The 12,301-nt window shown below is 41.4% G+C and overlaps 1 protein-coding gene across 1 annotated transcript in view; it reads left to right on the plus strand.

The window, feature by feature from the left end:
- FAM81B (family with sequence similarity 81 member B) overlaps window positions 1–8,999 on the plus strand; it is a 47,010-nt gene extending 38,011 nt beyond the window's left edge. Inside the window, 3 exon segments of the mRNA XM_032476296.1 lie at window positions 5,255–5,395; window positions 7,009–7,199; window positions 8,866–8,999. Of these exon segments, the coding sequence (XP_032332187.1) occupies window positions 5,255–5,395; window positions 7,009–7,199; window positions 8,866–8,999 (466 nt within the window).
- Window positions 9,000–12,301: the final 3,302 nt, after the last annotated feature.

Here is a 12,301-nt window from a genome sequence, read left to right on the forward strand (position 1 = left end):
TCTTATCATTTGTCAAATTTTGAATTGTGATTTTTATCATTTTCCTATCAACTGGTAGGATTCCTTCACATTAGGGATATTAATCCTTTGACTGAGGTACATATTGCCAAGGATCTTGCTCAAAGAGAAAATAAGGCAGATAGGGCTCTTTTTTTTTTTTTTTTCCAATCTAAGCACTTCTCAAATCAAAGTGGATGGGGGTATAGAATTTGCTTTTCTTTTTTAAGAAACTGTCTCTGAACAAAGGAATTACAAGAATGTTAATAACATTAAAGGTTAAGTTTAATTGAGCAAATTTCCCATTTAGAAACTTTAACAAATTCAAGTTAAGTGGTAAACTGAACATATTTTATATTGAACTTAAATGCCTCAATATTGTCTGGGGGTTTTCTAGTGAACTCGTGGGACATTGGCACTGATCACTAGAACTGACAAAGGAGACACACAGGCTGTGTTATCTGAATCCCCACATTAAAGGGATTCTCTCTCATCTTTCCAGAAAGGTCTTAGATGTTCAGCTAAGTAATGTCCTAAGCCAACAACTCAGTGCTTACAGAGCACAAGTCTTGGCTGTCATGAACTACAGCTGTACTTCAGCAGGGGTGGCCCCTACCAGTCACTCCCTAGATAGCTCTCGATGCTGACACTGTTCAGTTGATAGTGATTTATAAGAAAGAGCATTTGGTCAATGAAGTAAATACACAGAGTCAAATCTTACTACACATGGCTTTGAAAAAGCTACCGTAGTAGAAGGGGACAAGAGCAAGGACCTGTCTCATTCATCTTTGCATCCTCAGCACCCAGTACATTCAGACACAAATAGAAGCCAATGAATGCATGAATGAATGAATGTTTTGAGCACCTGTAATATGTAAGTTGTATTTTAGAATATCCAAAGATATAATCATAGCCATATTAAGTGAAAAGCTAAAAACAGGTAAAGTAAAAGTTAAGACAATGTTAAATGAGATATATCATTAGACAGAAATAATAAATATTCATTGTTATTTACAAATGCCTACCAGGTGCTCAAGATGTTCAAGGGCACCCAGCTCTGCAGGCTGGGTCTTAGCCTCGTTTCAGAGACAAGGAGTATTGTAATCATGGAGATTAAGTAGTTTGCCCACAGTCACACAGCTACAAAGTGTCTGACTCCAAATCCCAGGTTATTTTTGTCAATCTGTGATGCCTCCATCTCATAATTCCACCTGTGAGTAAACTAACTGTGCTATAGACATTTAGGGAAAGGAAAAATCACATGTGTTCAAAACCATGAAGGTATGAGGCTATGAAGATACTGGGATTTAAACTCAAGTACAATTTAGAATGAACAACAAAGTCTTCCTATTAGAGTGGAGTTGGAATTGCTTTTTAATTAGTGTCACTAACGAGAAATCACAGAACATTAAGAAGAAATTAGTTTAAGGTATACGGGTATCAACTTAGAAGCAAAAAATGTTTCTTAAAATTAAGTTCTTGCTTCTGACATGAAAAACTCTTAGACTCAATCTCTAAAGAAATGCACATAGTCTGAAGCAGTTATTCAGAGTGAATTACAAAAAATGAAAACATCTTCTGTGTTTATAGTGCATTAAAGGGCACTCCATCTTTTTATGTTCCCATGTGGTTAAAGCCACTATCTGAATTCTTGACAGCCTGGTAGTAATAACATTTTCCAAGAATTCAGAATGTTCATGTCTCCTAAAAAAGTTCATTCAACAGATTGTGAATGCAAGACAATTGGGTTTGAGACATAAGTGAACTAGTAAAACTAGCCCAGGATGGAGCTATGTCCTCATTTATCTATGTCAGCCGTAACCACGGAGGCCACTGAGATATTTGTTCCAAGCCCTACACTCTGCCCTGACCATTCACTCTCATCACGGCCCTCACCCAAGGATCCGCTGGGTCTGTGGATCCCTGTCAAATTTTCCTTTACTGTTCTATAACTTTCTCACTTATAATTGCCCTTAGTGTACATTTTAACCTGATTACATCAGTAACAAAAAAGTTTTTGGAACCAGGCTTTATCTCACATTTGTCTTAGTGAGGTCTCTGTGCATAATTTTAAGGTCTGACTTGTGTTTTGAGAAAAAGGAAAGAAAAAGCTATCTATCAGCCTGTCTATCTACTTATCCATCTATCCTATCTACATCCCTATCTGTATCTAACTACATCTGATCAAAATCCTCCCATAAACATCAGTACAGAGGATTTGGAAACTCAAATGTGAGTGTCATCGAGATAAATTCATCCTATTGAGATTTTAACGGTATGTTCTACAGTTAACAGAAAAACAATTTTTACATGGCAAATCATGTCCATTATGTTAGGAAAAAGTCTAAAGAAAGAAAAAGATTTATAGAAACCTCTATTTTTATCCTTTTTTTCTATCAAGGAGAATGCCTTTCAAATAATGCTTACATATTTCAATAAACTACCAACAGACAGAATATCACCTCTGATTGCTACCAAGAAAGTGAGTCTCCAATTGCAGGCAAAACCTTGTTATAAAAGGATCAGAAGAAGTAATTCATTCTTTATGGCTTTATTTTAATTTCAGAGTTTCAATTACTGGCATGTCCTTCCAGAGGTATTACCTAAGTACATTTAATGGTTCCTTGATTTTCAGAGGGCTTTTAATAATTTATCTGTGATGAGAGTAAATGTTCTCATTTATTTACACAGTAAAGGTGAGCACTGAAGGACAGATTCTCGATTGTAAAGCTACCTCTTAGTTATCTAGGGATTTACTGTTCCCCTTAACTAACATTATTAATTAATATTTCCACCAGAGACAAAGGAAGATGAAAATCAAAGATTAGGTCTCTAAATAGCTTGACAAGTCTGTGTTTTGTTATTTGTGAACAGCCCTAATAAAAGGTATCCGATGAGAAAGAATAAATCATTTATTCAGTCACTACTTATTGAGCACTTTCTATATTCCAGGCATCGTTCACAGCCATGAACAAAGCAAAATCCTTGCTTTCATGGAGCTTAGGTTCTAGTGGAGGAGACAGCACACAAATTAATACATATCACATGGTGATGAGTGTTCTGGAGACAAAGAAGGTTAAAGGAATAGTGAGTGTCAGGTGGGGAAAGGGATTTTGTGTGTGTGTGGTCAAAAACAAACAAACAAAATTTCTCTGATATATATAAGTGCTTGAATATAAATCTGAATGAAATTAGAAAAGGAGCCATTGTATATTCTAAGGAAGAGTGTTGCAGACAGAGGAAACAGTTGGCTAAAAAGAGGTTGTCCACCTCTCAGCTGGGGACTTATTTGCCTGAGATCCAGCAGTTGTAAGCCAGTCACATAAGTGTTTAGAAATCCTGATTAGACTAAGAACAGGAAAAGTAACCAACTGCATCTTCTTAATTATGAGATACTCTTCTGAATCAAGGTATGTTTTGTATGTGAAAAATATCCCTCTCTGTATCAAAAAGTGTCAATTCAGAAAGATAAAGATCAGAATTTAGCTATTATACTACAACAAATATAACTATTGGGAAAGTAACTACCTTCCCATTCCTTGACTTCATTATCTGAATCCGAGTTGCTCAACCTCGGGACAGGTTGCATTGAGGTGGGATAATTCTTTGTTGTGGGGCTGCCCTGTGCACTGCAGGATGCTTAGCAGCATCCTGGCCTCCACCCACTCCCAGAGTAGTAGCAGCTCCCATCTGTGACAACCAGAAATATCTTCAGGTACTGCTAACTGACACCTAGTTTAAATATAAATGGAAATGACCTCACATAACTTATCTTTTCCAACTATTAGTCCAAACACTTTTTCAGGAGAGCTATAAAGACATATACATGTATAGAGACAGACATATATAGACAGACATGTACATGTTCAGCCTGTCTTAGGCCATTTCCAGTGATAAATATCACAAACTAATTTAGCTTCATCTAACTTTTCATATCATTCAAGTAACTATTATTTCAAGCCCCCCCACGTTGCAAGGTAATCTGAATATTTTCAATAACAAACAACATGGATTGTTCCCTCTAGTCTAATATTTAGCCTACTCTAAAAGGGAATTTGAAATTGACATGTTACCATAAGCAAGTCACACCCAGAAAACATACAGAAACCACTTGCTGGTCCCCATCTCTCATCCCCCCTCTTCTCAGCCTCCTATTTCTCCATCATTTCAGATGAGGATTCACCTTCTACTCAAACGCTCGAGCAATTCTTTTCAAATTGATGTACATGAGTCCAACCCTTTTAATCTTTAATCTATTGTTAAAAATCCTTCATTCTCTGTTATTTAATACTCTGTGGTGCATCAACTTGATGCCAGCAATCCCGTTCCTGCACTTCTGCCTATTATTTCTGGTTTTGCCCCAGGTAAATAACTCAGCACCTCTTTCAGCCCCCACCTTCCCCGCCCAAAGAATCCACTCACAGAGATACAGTGGAGACTTTACTGAAGATTTTGCCTGAAGCAGAGACAACAACCAAGGAGTATCTCCCTTGGACACTCTGTTCTCTCCTCTCCTAGACAACGCAAGTCTTCTCTGCCCAGCTCCTCCCGCAGCCTTAGAGTGGCCCTTGTTGAGCAAAGATTCAGCGAACCACCACCCTTAGCCAATCTGCCCACAGCTAAGGATGATTTTTACACTCCTAATAATTTTTTAAAGAAAAAAATATATTTTATGACATGCGAATTGTCTGTGAAATGTAAAAGTTTGATTAAACCACAGCCATGCTCATTTGCTCATTGTTTCTTTGTAAGCCAGACTCATGTGTGTCACCTGTGGCTGCTTTCCTGCTGCAACGGCAGTGTAACAGCAGAGCTGAGTGGTTGCATCAGAGACTACATGGCCCAAAAAGTCTGCAAATATTTATTATCTAACCCTTTACAGAAAAAGTTTGCTGGCCCTTACCATAGAGTACACTCCCCAAGCCAAGTGACTTATCAAAGTAATTCTTCTGCACATACATATGCATGCACTGTACCCTGGGTCCTGAGAGGACACCTGCATGGATGACATATGCCCTTCTGTGTGGGTGTGCTCCTGCTGCTGTGTGGGTGTGCATAGCAAGGCGTGTGGACGGGGGTCGTCAGCAGTTGGGCTGAACTCGAGTTCGAGGTGGGGCCCCCTCACCCCCACCCCATCAGGCCATGCTTGCTGAGCACACGAAGGCTCATCATCTGAAAAACCTGCAGACTTTAATACTCAAGGTTGGTTTTACGTTTCCACTTACTTGTTAAAATAGAACTACTTTTTTCCCCTTAGATTTAATTCATTATCAACAAATGTATATGAAGAAATTGAGAACTGTCAAAAATGGACAGAAAACCAGTTCATCAAATATGAAAAAGTCCACCTTGACCATGTAAATCAGTGTCTGAAGCTCCTGCAGGAGCAACTGGTAAGGGGTTCTGTTATTCAGGAAGTAAACTGCCGCATGTCCCTGTCTAGTTGTTAGCCACGAGTAGAGGTCTCGAAAGCCACACTTAAAAACTCACAGTTACCTTCACTGCATCAATAACCTATTTTTTTGGCACTGGAATAGGATTTCAGAGACCTGCCTTCTGGTCCTGTTTGCTACTCCCCAGCTCTGTGAACTCCATATCTCAGAGCTCTACCTGTACCAGAATAACCTAAAGGGAGTTTTTTAAAGTACAGATTCCTGGTCTCAACCCAGAGCTGAAGCATCTGACCCTCCAGAGCCTCCCCTTGGGAATCTGTCCTCCTGAACAAGGTCCCTGGATGATGCTTAGATAACAATAAAGCCTGAAAACTGACCGCCTTAGACAAGTCACTTTACCTTTCCGGAGATCCACCGGGAGATCAAGGTTTTCAAAACTCCTTTGCCAGGTCAGACCTTGTAGAGACGCCCCCAAGTTTGGAGGCGAGAAATCTGTCACAGGCTCCCACTCCACCCAGCACAGCGGCCTCGCTGCTGAGCCCCAGGGGAGAGCAGCACAGGGCCATCAGTGGCACCAGTGGCTGCCAGCCTAGCAGATGATTCAGATAAGATGTTTCTGAAATGTCAGTAAAGGGGCTCTAGGCAGCCCAGTAAATAACGCTCCCATGACTCCACCTGAGTTTGTTAAAAATGGATAGAGGCAGGAGCCCCAGAGAGGAAGACAAATCTTAGAGCTGCATCACTGATAAGGCCGTTAAAGTAGATGCGGTCAGGTCTGCAGCCAAGTGGGCCTGCTAGTCCTTCTCCAGGATTTAGGCAGACTCCCCCACCAGTTCTAGGCAGCACTGGGTGACCACAGGGTCACTTGTGGACAAAAACCTCCCACTGCAAGGAGGAGAGACTGGAATACACCATTCCTGAGACAGGCAGGACCAAAGAGAGGAGAAGCAAAGGGGCTAAAATCAGTCTCACCTCTGCTCCTAATTCCCCGTAGGGGAGGGAGGAGGAGCTAATTAGCCTCAGGCTGCCTCTGTCTCCTGCCCCCATGGTGCATTACCTTAGAATCACCTGGAGAGCTTTTAAACACCAACAATTCCTGAGCTCCATCAGAGACCAACTGAATCAGAATGTGGGGAGGGGCAGAGTGGGATGACCCCAGTGACTTCTGTTAGCCAGCATGGATGGAGAACCACCATTCTAGCTGAAGCCTGCCCAGGGAGAGACAGGAGGTTCGGGGGAATAACACGTCTAACACCGGGAGCACATCCAGGGAGCTCAGGTTAAGCAGTATCTAAAAATGCCTGCCTTGGCTACACGTCTTTAAACACTAGACTAAAATCCCAAATCCTCAAGGAGTTTCAGCAAAACCACAGCCTTTCTTTTCTTTTCTCCTGTACCACGTAGAGCTCCAGAAACTACAAATGAACAAGGCCAAACAAAGGAATTAACTCTTCCACTTGTGAACACAGTTTTAGATACAAGGGAACTTGGTTTGAATTTTCGTGTTTAACATGGAAAAGTAGATTTGTTTAAAAAAAAAATCATCTAAACTGAAAGACAAATCGACACAGGTTTTCTTTCCAGCAGTCTGACCCCATGATATCTTTTATAGGCTACTGTCTGAAAATAAAATGGAAGAAAAATTACTGCAGCTTTCAAGCAAATTAGAGAATTTCATTAACACACGAAAACAGGAAGCAGAACTAAACAAAGTAAAGCATATAGAAAATAAACTATTCAAAAAGATGAACCAACTGGAAAAGCTCATCTGGGGTGAATTAGAGAAAATGCAGAATGAATATCAATCAGGTGAGCAGATACCTTTGCTTAAGTCAAGAACAGTCACCCTTTTCTACCCAGTCCCTCAGGGTTTTCTACTTCGAGCTCATGGCCAGGGATCAGTCTCGTTATTAGTGACATCCTTTTGTATTTAATCTGAATTTCTTAAATATCCCATAGAATATCAGCATGTCACTGCTAGGTAGATAAATACGTAAAAATATACTTTCTTCATTCACACTTGGTAATGTCATAAGCTTGCCATTGCTGTGAGCTTTAACTCTAAGATCACAGAATCATAGAACTGTTAGACTTGGGAAGTCCTTGGTGATCATCAAGACCTGGCTTCTGGGTATATCATGAAATGAGCCTAAGTCAAATGCCCCGCATTGATTGCAAGTAATGAGCCTAGACAGATGTCAGACTGGAGACCTGACGTTTAGAAGTGAGAAAGAGAGATGAGTTAATGGAAGTCCAGTATAATGACTGCTTTTCTTCTTAAGGAGGCTAGTGGTGGCAGAGTCAAGCTGAGCTAACTTCAAAGAGGATTAATTGGAAAGGCTCATCTAATTTGTCAGAGGGAAGGACATGGGACACGGGTTGTGGAGCAGCCATCTGCCTCGAGTCACAATTCTGAGGGAATTACCAGGAATCAGAAGGTTCCTTTATGAGAGAAAGCCCCAACTCATTTTCTTTCCCCTAGATGCCAGAAAAATTCATGTAAATTCTAACAAATTTTGGTCCATTATGGAGATGCCTTTGGAGATGTTCTGGGAAGACATTATGGTCTCATTCTGCCAGATGTTCCTGGCATAGAATACCTGACCCTCACCACTCCTGCCCTCCAACTCCCACCACCAAATCAAAAGAATGAATTTTCTGGCCAGGAAGGATGTCCCAAAATTAACTGGCCCTTCTTTTAGGGCCCTGCTTGCTACTTAGCTAGCAGAGGTTTAATTTAGTCATTCCATTAGTACCACCCCAGAATGAAATGAAGAGAAATTTGCAGTCTACATGTTTCTGCATTTTACAAAGTGGGAGTATAGCAAATGGGGACTCCAAACTAATGGTTTGCTCTTTTATGCCTTTAATAAAAACGGGTAGAGAAATGATTATGTGAAAGTCTCCAGTGAATAAGAAATGGGCTGTACCCTAAGAAGCTTGAGGTCTGGTAGGCTGTGGTTATGAGTGGCTAGACTTGCATAAGAAAGATGTAAAGTGCTGGGGGCAGAGGTAGGGGTCGGGCACTGCCCGTGGCCATTCCTTGGGTCCCTCAGACAGGTGACGTTCAGAGGTTTAAAATCTCATCTGTGGCCCTTGCTTTCAATTTCGTAACAAGAATACAAGACCATCCAAAGTTCTTGTCAAAGTAAACAGAAATTAAGATATTTTAAATTTCTCTCTGGAAATGCAGAATTATTTCATTATGCAATATTTTGGGGTGGAGAAGGAGAGGAACTGAATTTTCACAATAAAGCCAGATGCAAGCTAAAACACTGTTGCTAATGCATCTTCATGACATACGAGAAATGGATTACCGTATATTTTTAGACTTGTCTTAACAGAATTTAATGTGCTTTGAATTAAATAATGATCAACTATGACCAGACTGCTGATTAGCAACTTTTGTTAAAAAATTAAAAAGTTCCAATGCATTGTTCAGTTGCAGTATACCTATTCTCATATCCTCTTACAGGATTTGAATCGATTCATGACTCTCTCAGCTCCCTCCAGCAAATACAGAAAACAAAGATGGATTTAGAGAAATATAAAGTGCAGAAAGACCTAAAGAAATTACAGCGTAAGATAGTGAAACTCCAGGAAGTGTAAACTTCCCATTCATCTCCTTTTTCACCAGCCAGTGGAGTGGTTTGTTGGGAAAGATGGGGAAAAGAAAGTTAATATCTCTGGGATGTTTACTGCTTCTATTTCTTACCACCTTTTTAAGGAGATAAATGTACCAGAAAACCCAATAAAGCAAAGAAGCTTTATGATGTCTTCACTAATTTACTAATGAAAAACTTGAGGAATTTCTTTCCATATATACCTTTTCATATTTTTATTTGCCCACAAATCTACATATTGTACATAAATGAGTGAAGTAGGCCTGGTATAGTACATTCAAGAATGGTAGAAACTGTGGAAAATTGGAGACCACTTAACTGTCTAAAAAGAATAGCCACTAGACAGCCCCAGTTCATTATTAACACTACATATAATCCATTATTGCCAAAAATTTTATTTTTCAAAAGAAACCAGAAATCTGGTTTTATATGAAACCACTTATAAGCATGAGCAACTAGTTCAATTGGTAGAGCTCATGTAAGTGAGGGGCCCTGGAGTTCAAGAGCCATCATTTCATAGTAAATCCACCTCTGCTTGGGGGACCAGTGGAGCACTGAGCTTCCCTCCTTTTGCCTTTATTTTGCAACAGATCAAAAAGGATGACAGAAATGAACAGTCCCCCTTGAGAAGTTCAGTATACAAGGCACTTTATTCTTTATCACACACCAACACTTAATCCTTTGGGAAATGTCAGACTTCTCTCCCCTCAGATACAGGAGAAGGTGTGAGCATCACAGAGTCTGCACTCCAGATTCACCTGCAGACTTGAGGCACATGTTAAAATGTCTCAGAGAGTCCTCACTTCAGGCACAAACACCATCTAAGTAGGCGTGGCTAGTCCTAGGGTTTCACTGACACCCAACATTTCTTGCCATTGTCTTCCTTAGCCAAACCTGCCCACCTGCCCTAAAGGGGAAAATCATACGAAATTATTTACACTGAGGACTAAATGGTAATGTTCAAAATATTCTGTTTCCCTACTGAAGATGAAGGACAAATCCCCCACATAACTGCCTTCTGAGCCTCACTGTAAGGTGGATACACTCACCACCTGATAGCCGGACAGCAGTAAGGCTCAAGGTCAAAGAAACAGCATCCCCAGAGTGCTCTGGACACCATGAGCCCTCCCTTTTTCTGCAGAAACTTACCAAACATCTTCTCACTTTTATGGTGTCACCGACAATATCAGCAAGTAGCACCCAAAAACACCAAGAAGGAAAAAAACTTGATCTGTAATATATATGCAAACATACATACATATTCATGTTTTTACCTTACAAGTAGGGTCTCCAAACTTTTGTGAGTTATTCATATTTTCACAGCCTTTGTTCTGTCAGCCGAGGGAGTCTGGAGAGGGATTCGATGAGGTGAGCTGCCCAACTGGAAAAAAATGCGTGAGGAGCCGAACATAATGCGCGAGGAGCCGACACGGAGTGAAACAGAACTTTATTCTAGTTCAAGCGGGTGGCTCCTGTGGCAAGAGGCGGTGGCGAGGCTTTCTTTCAGTTCAACAAGATGGCGCGCCGCCCGCGTGGAGCGCTCGCCCTTTTTTCATTCGGCCCGCACATGCGTATTGTTCATAATGCGTACGCATGCGATTCGCGCATGCGTATTATTCATGTTTACATAATGCTATCAGCGCATGCGTACATTTACTTCTTCCCTCAAACACAGGCAAGTTATTGTGACCTATGACCTGGGTCCCACGGCCTACTCACTTAAGGCTGCCGACAGTTCATTCATGTGCTGGGCACTGGGGATACAATATTAAACACGGACCCTGCCCTTAGGGAACTAGTCCAGTGGAAAAGGCCAACAATCAAATTTGCAAATACCTGAGCAAGTAAAGGGTCTAACGGGAGCACCTGGGAGAGGCATTTAGCAAAAACATGGGGAATCAGGCGCAGGGGTCTTCAAGAAGAAGGAATATCTAAACTGAGATCTCTAAAGCATAAACAGAAGTTAGCCAAGGGAAAGGGGCCTGATTGGTAAGAGGTGGGGGCTCAGGCAGGTGGTGCAGCCTAACCGAAGGCCTGGAGGCCAAAAGAATGGGACCCATGCCGGAACCGAAGAGGTTCAAATGGTCAGAACCTAAAGTGTGTGTGGCGGGTGGTAGGGGAGGGGGACTGGAGGAGGGGAGCAGGAAAGAGGAAACTGGAGAAGTTAGGGGAGTGGGGTGTCTGATCACAAGGGCCTTATAACTCATGTTGAGGGACTTGGGCCCTGTCTCAGGGCCAGAATAGCCTTTAAAGGATTTCAAATAGGAGAGTGACATTATTAGTTTTGTTTTAGAGAAACCCCTCTGCCTGTAGTATGGAAAAGAGGTTACAGACACAGTGGGAGAAACAAATTTGGGTGGGAAAGGAGGGGGATAATGCAGGAGAGGGAGGATGATGAGCTCAGTTTTAAACTAATTGATTTGGAGATACTGAGGGGATGTCCAAGTGGAGGGATCCAGTGGTTAGTGAGGGATAAGGACTTGGAGTGTGAGAGAAAGATTTGAACTGAGGATTTAGCACAGAAATTGTTACTGGAGTTATGAGTGAGGAAGGAAGAGATTGCCTAGGCTTGGGAGGGGTGGTGTGGGAGACATGATGATTACAGTGAGAAACAGAGACCAGAAAAGAACTAGAGGACACCTGACACTGAAGGAACAGGCAGCAGAGGAGTGTCGAAGTCCCTAGGTGAGTACACAGAGACAGCAGTGAAGCAGGAGAGGAGGGATCATAGTTGGAGAGTTTGTCTTCCCTGGGAGTTCCTGCCAGCAGATGGTGTCAACATATCAAGCTGGAGTTCAACAGATCTCTGCCTGTTGAAGAAGACTCTGTCCTACAATGTAAACTCAAAATTTGGGTGTATTACATAACTCAAGGAGGAAGGTTAGAAATGCTTTCAGATTGCCCTTCATACCGTGAAATAAAATGTGCTGCATCTTCTCAGAGAAGTGGTGAGCCCTCCCAGAGAGAGGCAGGATTATTGCCAGGAAAAATATGAGGCTGTTTTGGCCCCTAGCCAGCTTGGCATTTCCCTCTTCAGGAAATTCAAGTCACATACATTTGTGATAAAGGTTTGCTGCTTCAGATCTTCCCTTTAATATACAGTCATGAAATTTTCCAGCTCCACAGACTAAACTTCCATAAGCCCATGTTCCTTGGTAAAGTTTTCCCACTTCATTTTCAGAAGATATTTACACATGTGATGTGAGTGAAAAATGATTGATGTGCTCAGCAGTTCATAAACCAGGCCCTCTTTTATAACCCTCAAAGACACAAACGGAGAACACAGAA

Source organism: Camelus ferus, chromosome 3 (genome assembly GCF_009834535.1).
Source record: "Camelus ferus isolate YT-003-E chromosome 3, BCGSAC_Cfer_1.0, whole genome shotgun sequence".
NCBI lineage: Eukaryota > Metazoa > Chordata > Mammalia > Artiodactyla > Camelidae > Camelus > Camelus ferus.